Here is an 18,871-nt window from a genome sequence, read left to right as displayed (position 1 = left end):
TTACTTGTGACATAACGTTATCTCAACATAGTGACCATCAAATGAGGCACCCATAGAAGGGAGAGAAAAAAAACGCAGCTGTCTGCGGTTGCTAGGGGAAATAAATCATGGAAATATTGGCCACATAAAGCAGACTGAATCTAAGGTGGTTTTGCACTCTGATCAATGTGTCCTTTGAAGATTCAATCTTTTTAAGAAGCTGATTAATAATCTATATAAAAAGTGTCAGCAAAGAGCGGTTCAAATAATGAGAACTACGATCTGGAAAAGGAGGTTCTCTTTCCCTTTCTCTCGCTTTTTTTTAATTGATCAATTAACGGCATGTAAAACCAAGCTGGCGCTACAACGTAAACATGTGTGAGCTAGACAGGGCTTTGTAGAGAATATCTGGTGCTCCGCTTCACACAAGCTAATTAAACTTGTAAATCTCAGTGTGTTGCAGGCTAATTTTCCTATAGAGTAAAAAAACGGCATTTAAAAGTAGAAAAAAGCCAACTGTCAGCACAATTCATTTCCAAAAAACCCCTCATAAGCCTGGTTAACCAGTGTACAGAAAAATCTAAACGTATGAAACTTATTTTTCAACAATGTAGCATAATTGCTCCTGGACATCAACAGCAACTGGCCATCGTATTGCAAAACCATACTGAAATTAATCAAAGCAAAAACCAACATCAAACGCCCATTTTTGATATTGTTTCTGACGTATAGAGAAAAAGATACCAAATGAAACAATGGCAACACAGTTACATAAGGGCGAGTGAGCATTGATCTGGACAGATGAGGGGGAAGGAAAGCCGAGTCAACTCACCAGCTTGAAGTCCTGAATGCTACAGATGAAGTAGGGCGTGTTCGGCCGTCGGCTCTCTATGTACACACAATCTGTGAGGATGACAAAAAAAAGAGTGTTACCAACATCATCTAGACTGTCAGATAAGATCTCAATTATTTTAATTTCTCAAACCTGCACAAAATCTGTTTCCCTTTGTAAAAAACAACTGGAATGCGAATAATAGGATTAAAGGGCTTTTGGATACAGGACTGTCCGCCCTTTCCAGAACAAACATCAAGGGGAGTCTGAGAAAGGAGGTCAGTATTGTTCAAACAATTATGTGATGGCAGGGTTTTTTTGTAGAGAAGGAAACACAATAACCCAACACAAGAGACAATGTGAAGCTGATACGATGCAAAACGTATCCTAGATAACGCAAAAATTATGTTCGTTTTTCTCCTCTGAAGTGAAGCTGAGCAGTGGGCCTCTGTGTTTAAATTAAATGTGACTGGTGGTATGGCCAGGTCATGAACCTTCGTCTCTTTAACAAAAACATTCACACTGCACAGCCCCAACAAGAGAAAGCAGCTTTAGCTAAGGAGACACACATACACGCACACATACTTCCTTCCTCTGCGGTCAATCTGCCAAACATTTGTAGAGTGCGGGGGATGAAAAGATCACCCTCTTGTTCCACCCGCTTCTCCGCAGAGAGACAATCTGAGGCGCTCTTGAAATGGAAAATACTTCAGTGCTGTGCTGTACCGACATCAAAATTACTGTGAGTTGTTTGGTGGGGGGGGGGGGGGGGGGGGGATGTCTGTTTAAAAGCAAGGGAGTGTTCGAGCTGTTTGCTAGATAAGAATCTTATTTACACAGAAGAATGAGCCTCCAGTTTGAAGACAAGCATTCTTTGATAGTTCAAATGTGTTGAAAACACAAAGAGGGCTGTGCTCGGATGCTTGGATCACCCTCTGTGTCAGACTCTGAGGTGCCAGCCGCTGCTCCATTCAAAACATTCATTACATTACAATACTATTTCACAATACAAATCCATGTTACACTGGAATCCAAGCCGGTATTTATGTTACCTACACCTGCACCGTTCAGCTTGAGATGAGGTGATGGGGTTGCTTCGGTTTCAAGTCAACATGAAATCAAAACTGACCTTTTTTACTTCGATCCTAAAAATGGCAAGACCATAAAGAGACATCTGAAAATTATTAACGGCTATTTTCTATTTCTATTCTATTTCTTTTTTCTTATTAGGACACAAATAATAAAAGTCATGTTTTTTTTTTTCCTCTAAAACATGACTTGTTTATTTTAATGTTTATATTCCCCAGGATGCTTTACGTCTTTCGGGGTATAAATTCATTGAAAAAAAAATAATGCTTGTTTGGCAATGTGTCAACAATTTAGCCACATTTTTTTAAACATTATTAATTTAACTTAAAGTAAACATTATTTAACAGAATTTTACAAAGAATAAGTATAATACCGATTTATGAATATACTATTAGCCAAATATATCATATTTAATACGCAAATTTCTAGGGCCTATAAATTATCAACAACCAAAACTTTGCTGAAGAACATGTTGTACACAATCTACTTTATGCCTTCAGTCCTCTTATTGATAGTACATACTGTTTTTATCAAGTAAATTCTTTTTTGCTGTGAAATCTTTAATGTTTTTTATAAAGTAAATGTAAGATGGACATTTACTGGACTGAAGCAACTTGGGTTTAAAATATAATTTTTTAAAAAAAAATTCATGTTAATGTAAATGTCAAATATGACCACAGGCTATGGGGGAACATTTTTTTGTCCATCTCTCAATTATGATAGAATTGGATATATGAGCCATAAAAGCCTGTTATATGAAATATGATACTCGACAAAAACACACACACACAAGCTGGCAAAATGAGTCGGAATGCGCACGGGCTAATTACAAGCTAAAGGCAAAACAAGTAAAAAAAAAGTAAATTGGTAGATTTTCAGGTTTCCACAAAAATGAGTTCATTAAGACCTCGTCTAGCGATCCCAATGATCCAAATAGCAATTAAACACCTAAAAGTATCTTTATTTGTATGTTTTCTGAGAAGAGTACCTTTCATTTGTCCATGAAAAATGCTGTTTTTCTCTGCTCGCTTCTCAACGACTGGTGCTGCCCCTGGAAAGCGCAGCATTCCAACTTTGCGAATATTCATAACGAATTCTCGATGGCATGAGTCTGAACCAATGAAATGTGATTTTCAAACTCATACTGATGTAAACGAAACGATCTTACTCTCATATTACTCACGTACGATCCCCATATACACTTACACACAGAATTACAGTATTTCAAATTATCTGTCTTGGCAAGTATTCACACAAACATTATCTGTTATGTCTTAAGTGAATGTTTGGTAAACTGTTGCGGAACAACAACTGACGTGTAACATTATATTGCATCCGTGCAGTACAGTTGGTTGATATATAGGCGGTCTGTTTGGTTAATGTTAATCAAACAATTGTGGTATCATGCGAAAAAAAAGTTGAATAGTTTTCCTCTAGATATTTGGGTTTGACTTGGTGTGAGCCAAATTTGGTTTTATTAACAGGGATATTAAGATATGGTTGCTAGGTGAATGTGTTTCAGAAACTTCAGAAAACTTTAACTCGATTTTTCTCAAAATTGACTTTGCTGACTCATCGACATCAAACAGGTGCAGCTCAGGCATTTTTTTTGTCTGATTCCAACAAATCAAACATCATTTTGAATGTTGTTTAATAGAGAATATGCAAATAATATGTGTTAATAATTTGTACAAAATGTGATCATTGCAACTCGTTGTCTCACACACACACTTGAATAAGTTGCCAGAACCCGTAGCTTCATTGGAGGGGGGCTCAAAGCCCCAGGTGGAAAAACTACAGCCTGACGCTGCCCCTTCCTTCTGCCATAGAAAGTGTTGACAGAAATTGCCTGAAAAAAAAATCCATGTATTGTTGATCTAAAACTGATTTCAATATAGCTAACTAAATTACTGAATGTCATTTCTCATTTAAGAGTATTAAGTATTGAACTGATTTTCTAAAATTCTGAGGGATAGAAAATATTTACATACAGATGTAAAAAATGCATAAAATTTCAACAAATGTAATACGTCTTTAAAAAGTTGTTTTTAAGTGTTAGCTTAAGTCCCCACCAAAAATTGTAAACATGTGAAATATATCAAAGGCGAGTATATTTCCCACAACAGGTGGTCATGTTGTTTTTAAATGCTGCCCGTGAGCTAAACAAAGAATGTATGAACAAAGTCACCAGATCTAAATATTCACAACAAACACCCTTTCAACATGAAACCAAGGAATGAGACCTACACTTTCACCGCCTCTTTCCACAGCCTCTCAAATGCTTGTATCTCCCGGGATACAAAAATCTTTTTAGGGTTCATAGACATTCGTAGTGCCAAATCTGTCCATTCACATTATTCTAATAACAAAGTCTTAATATAAAATGTAATAACTTGCTCCACCTCTGAAAAGACTTTAGTTTTCTGGTGACATTACCTAGGCCATCCGGTCTATTAGATAATGCTAAACAACAGCCGACTATCTATTTTGCATTCAAGCCCAGCTAAATTTGTGTTGGGGCCTATCACTTTTCACAATCCAATCAACTTCTAGGTCTTACCATTACATTTTTTTCTCGTTTAAGTCAAAAGTCAATGTACAAAACTAAAAAGATTCACGAATGCCATTTCATGTTGACTTTAACCTACAACTAATTAAGGCCTAACGACCGAGGTGTTGTCATCAGAGGTGGAGCAAGTTATTAAATTGCTTTTCTGATGACATCACCTAGGCCAAGTAACAATTTCACATTCAAGTCTGGCTAAATTCAGGTAGGGACTGCCCACATTTCATGATCCAATCAACTTCTGTTCACAAATGCCATTTCATGTTGAATTTTAAAAGCAATTTAAAAATGTAAAACGGTTGACTTAAAAACAATTAAAAATTTTAAAAGCAGAGATCAAACATCAGCTCTCAGGCCACAAATCATACGTTAAAAATAATAAACAAAAAATAAACATTAATTTTACGGCTAATCAAAAGTTAGCTAATAGCAAGCAGGGTGTTAAAAAGTTGCTCATCAGAAAGCTGAATTCGAAAATCATTACAGATTCCTGAACCCATGATTCATTCACACTTCCTGGCTCATAAACGAAGGCCATGCCGCGTGATAAAACACAAGTCGTGCATTAACAAGCAAGTGCGACTCCACCATCTTGTCTCTAGTTTCCTAAAGTCGTAAGCAACACTCGTGTGTGTTGATGAAGGGGTTGAGCCTCACAGTTACCCGGCAGCCATATCTGAACACACAGCTTCTGGAGCGTGGCACAAACACACTCTCGCACCATAGCGAGGATAGCAGCCTGTGTGTGTGTGTCAACGCTCTAAGCACAGATCTGGAGATGCTAAAAGTCTTTGTGTTTCTGTAGTGCTAAAACTGCATGGAGATAAATGTTTATCTGAACACTTCAGTATTCCAGGGATGAATCCACGTAGCATGGGCTGAGGAGGCTAAAAGCTACTACTAACAAAAGGAGAGCGATTCTGTTCCAGCCTTAGTGCACATCTTTTATTTATTTGTTTTGCTTGGTGCTGTTATTGATCTTGTTGCGTTTATCTGTTCAATGCAGCAGGCGGAATAAAGATATTTAATAGTCTGAGCACATTGTAAACCATTCGTTGGGAGTGCGTGTGTTCAGAATGCAAGAGGGCCATTTTGAGTGGGTTGCATGTGTGACAGGAAAGGCTCGTTATCAGAGCTGGTCCGCACAGGGTATTCTAAGGCTTTATAGTGTGTTAGTGGGGTGGGCTGAGCTCTGTCCGACTGTTTCTACCTGCGCACATCCTCTCATTTACAAGATAACGTAAGTGAATATATCTATCAGTACCGTGACTGACAGCCTTCCATGGGGGGGGAGGGGAGGCTGAAGAACAAAAGAGACAAATCTCAATGAAATGAGATGACATGTTTCAGAACATCCCAGGCGGCGTTGAGAGGGATTTACCTTTGAGAATTGCGGCTTATAGTCTCTTAACCCGGCTGGTAGATTCATTTAGAGGAAATGGATTCCCAACATACTGACAAGGCAATAGATGTCTATGCTGTGAGCCGTAAGGAAAATACTGAGGTATAAAGATCTGGTTTAAAATGCTTCCTAGTGGAAATGAAACTGTAAACATGACTTTAGCCTATTTCTAGGCAATAAAGAAAAAAATTTTTTTTCACTATTTATGTATTTTCAAAATAATTCAATGGATAGTTCGGGCAAAAATAGAGATGCACCGATTACAATTTTCTAAGCCGATTCCGATTTCCGATTTTTCATGAGTTTGACCTGCCGATACCGATTTTAGCCGATTCAGATTTCATTTTTTCTAACCACTTTAAAGCAAACACAAATATTTATTTTCTATCTTTTCTTTAGTAGAACATTTTACATAGAACATTTTTTGAACAAATTAAATAAAATAAAACTATATAAATTATTACTCCTGGTGTGGGAAATTCACACATATCTAAATGCAGAGTTATGGTATGGAAGAACCATTTTCATTTCCATATATTCAACACAAAAAAAAGTTATATATTTACTTATTTACGAAACTAAACTTCTGTATGAAAACAGGTAATGGCAATAAAATAATATATAAATAGCAAATAAAAATAAAATAAATATAGCCTTGCAGTAGGCTTGGGCGGTTTCCAAATTTTGATACCGTCAAACCTCCTCCCTATTTTACCGGGGTATACGGTATTACCGTGACTAATTAAAAATTATGACATAAGGCTCAGACAGCGTCACCAAACTGTTGGCTTGTGCCTACACCGTTCAGAAACTGAATACCAGATCGGGCAAAAAAAAAAAACACAAAAAAAAAATCAAGGCCAACCCTTGCACTTTGTGTCTGATCCCGGATGACGGCATTAAATTTAATATGAGCCGTAGCCATATTTAGACTCGACTATTTTTATTACGTGGGCCGTTATAATATGGTGGCGCCGAATAATTTTTTAACCCAGGTGCTGAGGGGGTGGTAGATATAAATACTATTTGTAAATGAGCAAACATGGGCCAATTAATAATATTTAATTATTTTAATTATGACAATTGTATTCATTTTATTAATTAATTTAAATTAAATTAACAAGCAACAAGCAAGAAGTGCATTTGTAAATCCCGGTGACACGCGTCCATTGATTTCTATTAATACAACTTTTCTGTCAGTGCTGCAAAGATTAAGTTGACGATCGCCATCTCCTAGTGAACGCGCATATATAGAGAGAAATGCAAATCATGGATTACATAATCAGAAGGTATAGGCTAGCCTTTTTCTTTTCGTTTTGAATTGTTTCGTTTAAAGAAATTGACGATTGATATCTCCGTAGTGAACGCGCCTATAGAGAGAAATGCACATCATGGATTAATCAGAGAGTATGCTGCCTATATTTCTTTTCCTTTTGAATTGTTTCGTTTAAAGAAATTGATGAATCGCCATCTCCATAGTGAAGGATAGAGAGAATGCACATCATGGATTACATAATCAGAGAGTAGGCTAGCCTATTTCTTTTCGTTTGGAATAGTTTCGTTTAATTTGATGATCGCCATTTACGTATGAACGCGCATAGAGAGAAATGCACATCATGGATTAAATAATCAGCGAGTGGCCTATTTCTTTTCGTTTTGAATTGTTTCGTTTAATGAAATTTCAAGCTTTATTTAGATATAGACCTGTCTGTCATGTCTGTGAGACATACACTGAGTTTCGGTTAATTTATGATGAGATTTCAATGCAAGTGACCGCGGCGCGCCAGCCCACGATCATGTCATGATTATGTTGTCTGCTATATTTGATTCTTATTTATTATTGGTTGATAAAAAAATTATTAAAATTAAGATACAATTTATACGAAACGAAATTCACTTTAAAGAAAGGCCTTTTACAAAATGAAACTTAAGTTGTCAATGTCTGACTCCCGATTCATCCCATCCTACTCGTGCTGTTCAGTTTTCATTATCAACGTAAAAAAAAACATTATAATATTTTAACAAATATAAACTAATGCGCTTATTTAATGAACTCGGGGCAAAATGCATCCTCGCAGCAGTGAGTGGGTGGTTGTTTCGGAGATGCGACATTAGGTTAGAGGTGTTTCCATCTCTCGCAGTCACCTTTTTTATTACAACATTTACAAATTGCCTCGTCAGTATTTACCGCCTCTCCCTTCTCTCTCTCTCTCTCTCTCTCTCTCTCTCTCTCTCTCCTCCACACTGTCGCTTGATGACAACTACATAAGCATTTTTAGGCATTGAATAAATTATATTTATATATTATATATAAGTGCCGGTAATGACGGTATTGAAACTGATACCGTTGCTATTTTAAGACCCCGCGGTATACGATATTACCGAAATACCGCCCAACCCTACCTTGCAGTATAAAGATGTTTCTCAAAACACACACACACACACACACACACACACACACACACACACACACACCCTATTGCAATCACTTGTACATCAATGGCAAGTTTTATTTGGCAAACAGTTCTTCTCTCGTCTGCCACATGTCCAGCCAGGCTAAACAATCACTTTAATTGAGCGTGAGCAGCGCAGCAAAAATAGACTCTGCGCCGAAACCTCGCTTCACTGCTGCTCACGAGACGCTCCTGTTCGACGCTCACGCGCTGCTCCTGCTCTCGGTGTGAATGCACTCATTGATAAACATGCACGCCGGGGGAAAAAAATCCCTGCGCTGCTCACGCTTGCGGTGTGAAACGGCCATAATTCACAAGGTTTCCTACATGTGCGTTCTGTGTGCACGTGTGATGCTGATTTTGCGCGATGTTAATCATGCGGCGCCCGAGTGCATTTGACCAGCAAAAATAAATAAATCGGCATATGTGAGACTGACCGGCCGGTCGCCGATCATGGCCGATCACGTGAAAATCGGCCGATTCCGATCACCAGCCGATCAATCGGTGCATCTCTAGCCAAAAATGAAACGTCCGTCATCATTTATTCACCCTCAAGTTGTTTCAGACATATATGAATTTCTTAAAATATTTTGAAGAATATGGGTAATCAAACAGTTGATGGGCCCATTGACTTCAATAGCATGGGGAAAAAATACTATGGAAGTCAATGAGGTCCACCAACTGTTTGGTTACTGACATTCTTCAAAAAATATCTTCTTTTGTGTTTAACAGAAGAAAGAAATTCATTCAGGTTTGGAACAACTTGAGGGTGAGTAAATGACAATTTTTATTTTTGGGTGAACTATCCCTTTAATTATATTTAATCATTTTTATTTAATTACACCAATATTAAACAAAATTAACAAAATTACAACAATTCTTTGATTATAACAATCATATCAAAAACAGCATTTATCATCATTCAGCTTATTTTTCCAGTCATTTCAATAAGAATCCAACCGATTGGGAGTTTCACGTGAGGGCAAAAGATTTCTCCATGCAGATTTTGCATCATGTTCAGCTTGGTCACACAGATTCACTGCGTTGGCCAATAGAAAGCTGCTTGGAATGAAAATGACTTCTGTCTGTGTTGTGCTTTATACATCAATACCACTGACATTAAATAATGGACCTTTTATCAATCAAATTTTAGCTAATGTGGACCGACATTAACTTTATGACAAGTTTAAATCAAAGATGTTATTAATGCCACCATTTGCAGTATCAAAATATAATGAGAAATATGCTGGCCAAATAATAAAGCAATTGTGACAGATTGATATTTAAAAGAAAAGACAGAAAAATCATTGCTAAATCTGCAAAAAAACAGCCAAGAAAATGTTTTTAAAACAACCCAAAAGGTACTTTTCCCACCCATCTGTGAAACTGGTTTCCAAACAAAAGGTCCTCGGGAGATACATTGCATTTAATATTTTACAATAATGACACTCCTCTCTGGCCGTGAAGAGTTGCGAGGCTGTAATTTGCTTGGTACTTTGAGAGCGGACCTTTAAGACTCCAATCTGTTCAGCTGCATTCCAGCCATTTTGTGTTTTTAGAGAAGCCCCTCTCCATCAGAGAGTGAGCAGGCAGAGAAAAAAGGGAGAGACCAAAAGAAAAAGGGAGAGAAGAGGGTCTGGGGGAGGGGTGTATAGGATTTGAAGGGATATGTGCAGTTCTAGGGGCTTTGTGGACTCCCAAATGCCTCCCACAGGCCACAGGTCCAAGCTCTCTCTCTCTCTCTCTCACACACAGTCTCTTTACCTGACTCTCTCACTCTCTCTCTCTTAGTGGCCTGAAGAGAACAGAAGGGTGGGGGCTTTGCAAACAGCACAGATCCATTATCGACCACTCCACTGAAGCAGCCTGGCCTCATCCTTAGATTGAGATTTATTGAGCTGAAGAAATAGTCCATCACACGCCGAGATGCGTTCACACACGCGTACACGCACCTGTGCTTAAAGAACCTGACAAAACACCCTAGCGGATGTTAGAAGTTGATCTGTTTGCAGCTATTATTTCTTAATGTATTGTCACCCGTCACTTAGCAACATGAATATTCATGCAGAAAGGGAAGAGGGGTAGCACTCATCCAATCGTCCTCCTTTTCAGCCGAGGCTTATTGTTCACTCAGCCATTCTTCTAAACCGGTAAAGCGTGGCTAATTTAAAACACACCTTTACCGATGAAAGAGACCTGCCCTGCTTTCCGTGTCAATCCAGTTGCTGTTAAGTCACTCCACCTCCAAGGAGGAAGGTTGAGACACAAAAAGGCTAAAGTAAAATATTAATTAATATTTCTATTAATTAATAACTCTTTTGTTTACTTCAAAAGAGTGCCGGTGTTAGCTTCTGCTAGGTGACGTCTTGGCTCATTGTTAAATGCAGAAACTAGCTGTGGTCATGCTAATCTTGAAATTAAAGTAGCCAGAGCAATGCAATAATGAAGTGGTAGGGGGTTTGGACAAGGTACTGTGTTCACACTCCACGCGTCACATTCACACCCCTCTTCCTACATGACCGACATGCGGTGAAGTGTCGACCTGCGCCACTCGTGTCACATCTTACTGGGGAGTACTTCAGTGCAGGTGCTTCAGCTGGCACCAATGCCCCGTGTCAGGAGGAACAGGCCTGCTCTTCGGTCTTAACCCTGCTCATCCAAATTACACTGCTGCTCATTTCCTTCGCCTTGAGATCTGCAGCTTCAAACATACACGCACAAACTTATTCTGTTCTTCTCCCATATCCACCATGTCAAGTTTGTACATTTTCGCCCCATCTCATAGCAGGAGATTAATACCCTCGGCCTGAATCATCAAACCTTATGCAGCTTTGCCCTCAGAGTAGCAGGCAGGAAAAAGCTGACTCTCTCGGGGCCGGGAACAGAAGCCGCTTGACAAGTGTGGTACACTTAGTCTGTAGCAGCTTTCTAATTTGTAATTGGCAGGTGGTTCAATTTCACAAAAGCCTCCACAGTCTCCCTGTCATACAATGCTACATGGAGGGAAATTTCAGAATAGATCTGGCTCTTTTATTTCCAACTATAGGTTTGGCAGGGATTTCTCTGCACACTGTTTGAAATGTTGTAAAGGAAGAATTTCAGTGACACTTAAGCCCTTTATTTTGGGAAGAATAAAACTTGACACATGTGGTTTAAAACCAAGAAACAAACAAAAGCAGCTAACAATATATGATTGTCTGTGGATCTTAACGTAAATGCATTGTGTTCAACACTGTGCTATTATGCGGAGTGAGCCAATCATAACAGAGTTCATTTACCTATAGAAATATTAAGGTACAGAAACTTTCCAAACAACGTGTTCTAATGAATAAATATCGGGATGCATGAATATTTAAATTCATGTTGATACGATAAGCCATTCATTTTCATGTCAGGGTTAAAAAAAACAAATAATCGATATTAAAAAAGTAAATAATGTACTGAATATTAATATTTAAATATCAATCGTTTTAATCACTACAAGTGAATTTAGTATGAAAAATGGATAATCATTTTGGAGATTTGCTAAAGATTACATTTATTACAGTAAAGAGATTAAAGATTAACTTTAAGTGAGAATTAGATAGCAACTATTCGTACATCCAAATTTCTTCTATTTTTACTTTTAGATTAATAAATAAAAAAATCTAAATAAACAAAAAAATCTAAATAAACAAAGAAATCACTCAGATAAACAATGTGGTGTAAGCCTGTCTAGATCAGTCCAAAGGCGGCATCCGATAGAACGGGTGAAGGTCTCTGCATGTTACTGTCTTTCCGCGTGGCAAAGTAATTTAATTCTATTTAAGCTTTTATCTGACTTCATTTTATCACGACCTCGAATTTAGTTTAGATTGCCAATTGGTTATTGGTCAATTATATAATAGTTTAGCAATACATTTGATTGTTCTGTTTAACTCTGCTTATATTTACCCAGTTCATATTAGGAAGCTATGTCACTCAGAGGTCCTCACACCTTGTTTAACGTGGGTCTCACGATCACAAGCTCGCCAGCTTCGTCACCAAACAGAGATAATTGCTACCTGAGATCGGTCGCATTCACGATTACACAATCAAAGATACTTTGGTATAGCCCCCATGGAATTGCATACAATTGAATTTAACGTAACGTCTACTTGAGTAAATGTATGGCCACTACTACAGATATAAGTCAACCAACTTTACTTCTCTAATAATAATTTTGGATTGGCCATGCCGTGGTTTCCGACATACACTTATCTAAAGTATCATTAAATTAAAACAGAGGTAAGACACACTCAGATTTAGGTTGGTCAAGCAGCACTTTTGCTACCCTGAACGGAAATTCACTTCTTGTCTTTGCAAAACCATGTACACTTGAATTAGTGCCAAATATTAGTCGTCACTAATCTGACGCAAAACTTGCGGTAACATACGAATCCGTTTAATCTACTTGGGAAAACAATTTCAGAAATGTGGAAAGATGATTCATGCATCCCTAGTCAGAGGTTCACTAACTAAACTATGACCTTTCTGGCACAAAAATCCTTAAAATGAGTGACCCTCCGGGGGACAATAAATGCTACATGAGTATAAAATGTGGCCCTTTTAATTGAATCCATTTGATGATTTGATTTAAACAGCAAAGCTTCTGTTCTCCCCTTCAAGACAAGGATAAGAGGGTCTCCTTGTCGCCTGCTCTGCCTCTGCCTGCTTTTCATCCCTCATCTCTCTTTCTGTCTTCTCTAAATCTTGAGAAAGCTGGAAGCAGAGTGGAAGACATGCATGGAAAAGTTGTCTCTCTACATGGGTTGATACTGTTGCCGTCTCCTCAGAAGAGCAAGAGGGAGATGAAGACTGCTCCTTGATGACTCACTCAGGTGGTCAAATGCTGTTAGTCTCACGTCGCTGAATAATACATGACTAAGCCAAGAGAGAGTCTGGTTTCTCCCCCTGACAACAAACGGAGATGTTTATTTCAGCAATGGCCCGAATACTCTTTGCGAAGGTGGTGCATGTCTATTTTCACCCCACCAAGTCTACTGAGTTCATTTTTGACTCGGTTACAGGGAAAGATCTGAAGCTTTGTTCGCCTGTTAGTGTTTCTATAATCTCTCTACTGGATCCACTGACAAACATGCAACTTAAGCATGAACTGCTAATCAGGCAAAATTGCGAGCAGACAAATAACTAGTGGTCGACCGATATGGGTTTTTTGATGGCCGATGCCGATATCTTAGAGAGCAGGGCGGCCGATGGCCGATATTAAGCCGATATTTATATTTATATCAAACACATATATATATATATATATATATATACACACACACACACACACACACACACACACACACATATAATTATATATATATATATATATATATACACACTCACTTTATATTTATATAAATCAATATTTAATAAATAAGATAAATTTAATAAATATTTAAAAATATTTAAAATAAATATGCTTAGGCCCTATACTTTAGATGGCAACTTCTTGAATCCGCAATCCTATTACAGTATTTTAAACAAATAAAGTAATTGTTTAAAAATATATGAATATGTGAATAAAAAGGAAGTAAACACTGTAACAGGGCACTCAGTAATCTGGTAATTTCAAGCGCACTGATAATCATATTTTTTTTACTTGATTTACTTTTTACTTTACTTGATTTTTGAAAAGGTAACGCTAATTTTACATACAGCACACAGTGAAAACGACATGAATATGACACAGTGGGCAACTGGATATAGCACAGCATATTTAAAAATGAAGGATTTAAAGTTTTTCGATCGCGTCTCCTGTGAAGCTGATCTTCTATTCACATTTACTCACTTCACACGGACCGTCACTCGCAGTAACACGTTTATGCAGGCTACAAATGCACACGTCACAAGATATCACAGCTGGATTCGATTAAATCTGCAAGGTTTGTGGAATTTAATGTTTATTAGATATTCAGAGATTTGTTTAAATTATGTAGATGCGCATTTGGCTGAATGTTGACGGTAAATGAGAACGTATTTTTTAGATTGTTTGCCTTTTCGGTTAAAAATAATATAAAAGCAAACGCATTACTTTTCGCATACCATTTACTTTCTTTGATTACCAGTTCTGTAGCCACCGGTTCTGTCTAACAAAGTATTAGATATGACTGACAGAGAGACGGAGAATGTGAGTGAGCGCTGTGTGATCAGATTCAGGCGCTGCCGTTCACTTCTCAGGTGCTGGTGTTCTCAGCGCCGCCCCTCAAAATAAAAATCTGCAGCGCCGTCAAAATAAAAGTTCCAACACATCGGCCAATCAGAAAAACGTATCGTCGATGCCGATATTTTTAAAAAGCCAAATATCGGCCAATATATCGGCCGTGGCGATATATCGGTCGACCACTACAAATAACCAGTCTTGAAATGACATTAGCAAGCTGAAAAGGAACCACTCAGCTCTGTATGGAAGTGAGGACGATGTGTTCAAGCTCCCGGTGGAGATTTCAGCCTTACAGAAAAGACTGCAGGCTTTGGGTGGCTCCATAATTAGGTGACAGCTGTCCAGACACCCACAGGCAGCCAGGACAGAGAGAAATAGAGGCCATCTACAGGGACGTACTTATCCCTACTCAGCCTTTTGTAAATTCAACATCTAGACCTCCACCTTAATCATAACCCCAACAATAAGCTCTGTTCCAAAACCTAGTAAGCCATCTTGCCGTCTCCTGTCTACAGCCCGCTGTCTAAATAAACCTCACAAGTGACTGAACTGGAACTTCACACAAATAGAACTAATGTGATGTGTATGAGTTTACACCAGTCTCAATTTCATGTAAAATGTTAGCATGTTGCCAAGCTAACCACATGATAACACACACCACTCTAAAAAGATGTTTTTTTGGGTTTTTTTTTAAATAGCATGTGCAAGTATTGGCTAATTTATTTTTTCACTGACCTTGTCACAATGCATTTTTGTGATTTTTTTAAAACTATTCTGGTGCACTAAAAGACAACATTTGCTTCAAGTATATAAAAAAATTTGAATTCAATTTGATTAACTTCGATTCAATATTTATTAACTTATCAGGTCAGTAAATGCCAAATTTCCTCGAAGAAGAAAAAAATCTCTCAACTAATGCTGTAAACCATACAGAGAACCACAGTTGGAACTTCATTTTAATATTAAAATTAATTGTTTAATTAATTATTTGTAGGCTAAATAAAAGGAAGTTTTTATAATAAAATTTTATGACAATGTTTCTTCTAGTTTTTTTAATATAAACATTTAAATGGTGGCTGTCATAAAACGGATTTATTCAAACATACATTTATTTTAAAGAACTGGTTAAGTAAAAATACAATGAATATGAATAATCCCATTTCGATTTACATGAATGTCATATTTATTCAAAACGGCGTTTTCTGCTGAAAAGTAACTAGTTTGCAGGTAGAAAACACACGAGGTAGGCAGCCCACTAGGTTTTGGATGAGAGTTATAATGAGCACAATAAAGCCCACCACAACCCTCAGCCGAGTCCACTGTGGACATTCACCTCTCTTTATTGTCAGCATTCTCATCACACGGGTGGGAGTGGTACTCATCCAGCCAATCCCGCTTGATGAGCTCTCCATTTTAAAAGCCAAATGGCAGCCAGGGAGACAAATTGCAGTCACAGTACAAGGACATTGGTGTGACTACAGGTTGTAAAGACGGACTGCAGACAGCCACGGCCAGCTCGCAGAGGCCTGAGTATTGATCTCATGTGTGTATAATCTCCCGGCTGGATCCATAAGCTGCCTCTGTGCAGCGAATATCCGCAAAGCTACAGGGAGCCTGGACCCGAGAACGCCACTCAAAGGCCTGATCGATTCAGATGCTTTACTCTTCCTTCCATCCGAGTGGCCCTGTCTGCAATACAAATGCCTCTCCATCTCTCTCTCCCCATCTGTATCACACTCCACACTCACTCCTTTTCTCTTTCATTCCTTCCTTACTCAAAGCACAATCAATCTCTCCAACGGCGAGGCTACGTGCCTTATTTGCTTTTTTGCAGACATCCTAATAAATGCACACTAAGCTTGCTATAAAAACGTTAGTGGATAAAATGTATGAGGGAGATCTTCGTGTTGGCTTTCAATATTACTTCCTCTTATCTGGTGTCATACGTACACGCGGCTGACTCTCTCGAGCCACAAAAGCAATTGTCTTGTTTCAGTTCTCTCTCTTGATTACACTCTCTCTTTTTCCGTTGGCTTCTCGCCGTTTTTAATACCCACTCCAAGGGTGGCCAGTTTTACATATTGTGTGTCACTAGACAAATATAAAAGGATTTAACATTTAGTAGGGTTTAATCCAGCACAGGCTTTGTGTCTACTTAAGCCGCCCGAATCAAATCTGATTGCAATAAGGCTGCAGAAACTGACCGCAAACTGAATGCATGCACATACAGCTAGGCATGTACAAAATTAATCAAAATAAACTGCAAAATGTTTACACATCAAATATGTGTTGTGTGCCTTTTATAGGCAAGCAGCTCAGTTTTCAGTGTTTCAGAGCAGTGCGGTTCAGATTTTTATTTTACATTGAAATATTACAATAGTAATATTTGTTATTTTTTGTATTGTACATTAATAATAATAATTAGTTGTAAATATCAATATATTTATGTATATTCACAAATTTGTTCAAACTATACGGCACAAAAACTATTTTAAAAATTGGAGACATTTTTTTGATTAATAATAAAAAATAAACATGCAGTTATACAAAACTAAAGCATTATAAAGCACTATATCACTAAAGCATTAACATAATCAGCTATATGATGTATAGAACACTAAGTCAAATGAAAAGTTTGCTGTATAAACAACGTAATGCAACAACTTAATCCTTGGATCCCTAAAACAACAAACAGCATCTATGGCAGTGCAATTAAAATCCTTTTTTTTTTAATAGCTGCACCTTAAAAAGCGCCTTAGTTATCTTCAAAAACGTGGTGACCATCCCTTTCTATTCTCTATCGCAGCAGTGACAAAATCAACTAACATGCCTCAGATGTGTGTAATTCAATTCAATCTTATCTAAAGCAGACTGGCTCTCCAAAACAGAGCAGGGAAGGGGTCTGCTGGGTTATTACTGACAGAGAGCTTCAGCAACTGTGTTTTCAAGGACCTTCAGCAGATAATGCCTCCAACCCGATTCCACTGGGGCAACAGCACGAGGAAGAGGAGGAGGAGGAGGAGGGGGAGGGGGGGTTCACCATCACACCATTCCTCACCTTCCCCCTCTGACTAAACACATCTCTGCTAAGCAGAAGAGATGGAGTGGAGAAATGAGATTGGAAATTACACAAATGGGTGTAATTTGAAGTCTTCGCATTAAATAACTAAGCATACTGCTTGACCTTTCAGTTGCTGCTAAATAAATGAAAGACACGGCGAGGATGATTTAGAACTATGGCAGCTGTGCTTTGCCCTCCGCCGGAGTGTTGACATTTCCCCCCAGTCTCATGTACAACCAATTTCTAAACAGCAGGTGAAAGAGAGGCCATGTTTACAGCGCAGGAAAAGGTTATTGCTCTGGTCTAGGCTCAATCTCAGCGCCTAATAAAGACCTAATGTGGACTGTTTCGCTTTTTCTGCCACTCACTGAAGAATACAAATAAAAACAAGAATCTTGCGTGCTTTGGAAGGCTAAGTGTGAAAAATATGACTGTTTGAAATATCATCACGGTGATTTCTTCTGCATTTTCATCAAGAAGCAGTGAATGTATTTAGTCAAGCACAGCAGCCAAAGTAAATGCATTTTTTTTTCAACCAAGTAGTGGATGATTTTACATGTTTATGCTACGCTGAAGCACCATTTTCAGCAACACATACAAAACATTGCCAAATACATATTGCTGTCCAAACAGCATGGTTATGCAATGACAAACTCAAATCTTCAACTTGAGTACAACCAGAACTCACCGCCAGGTCTGTAAACAATGTCATCCTCCGTAATGAAGGAAGTAATCTCGCCGTTCTCCATTCGCTCATAGCGCGACTTCTTCTTGGGCAGCTTCTTCTTATTTTTCTTGCTGCCCTCCTCGGCGTTGGCGGCCCCAGGCGTCTCGTTGTCGTCATCCTCACTGTGTTCGCTCTCAGCATAGTTCTTAGCACCGCCCTCCAGCGTGCAACTTCGCCGGGGCCGTGAGCTCTCGCACTCTCGCATTTTGTCCCGCTTCTCGCGGTCTCTGTCCCGGTCCCGGTCACGCTCGCGCTCCCTCTCCTTGTCCTTCTCTTTGTCGGCAGTCATGATTCGCCACGTGCCTTCTTCTGTCCTCTCACGGCTGGGCCTCCGTGAAAGGTAGACTGTGAGCCTGGGCTTCAGTCTTCTGAATTTACCAATCAAATCCAGGGAAAATTTGGCCACACCAACAACCCCAGTGTTTCAGAAGAGCTGAAAGGAGAAAAAAAACAAAAAACAATGACATTGTTAGAGTAGAATGTGACACTTCTTTTGTTCTATTAAAATGTATTTAAAAAAAATGAATTCAACACAATGACTTGAATACACTTCTTTGTAATGAATTTCCAGA

General features: G+C 38.4%; 1 protein-coding gene across 5 annotated transcripts in view; it reads right to left on the bottom strand.

Moving 5' to 3' along the window:
* Positions 1-18,871, bottom strand: part of rerea (arginine-glutamic acid dipeptide (RE) repeats a) — a 172,185-nt gene that overhangs the window by 71,129 nt on the left and 82,185 nt on the right. For all 5 annotated transcript variants that reach the window (XM_077218188.1, XM_077218184.1, XM_077218187.1 and 2 more), the window contains 2 exons: positions 18,261-18,732; positions 812-882 (listed from right to left, as the gene is read on the bottom strand). In XM_077218188.1, coding sequence (XP_077074303.1) covers positions 812-882; positions 18,261-18,588 — 399 coding nt within the window. In that variant the 5' untranslated portion in view covers positions 18,589-18,732. The remainder of the gene's footprint in view (positions 1-811; positions 883-18,260; positions 18,733-18,871) is intronic.

The sequence above is a fragment of the Siphateles boraxobius genome, unplaced genomic scaffold (assembly GCF_051911475.1).
Source record: "Siphateles boraxobius isolate OS27281-9 unplaced genomic scaffold, OSU_SipBor_1 77, whole genome shotgun sequence".
Taxonomy (NCBI): Eukaryota; Metazoa; Chordata; class Actinopteri; order Cypriniformes; family Leuciscidae; genus Siphateles; species Siphateles boraxobius.
The sequence above is the reverse complement of the archived record's forward strand: the minus strand, read 5'-3'. Positions and strand labels throughout refer to the sequence as shown.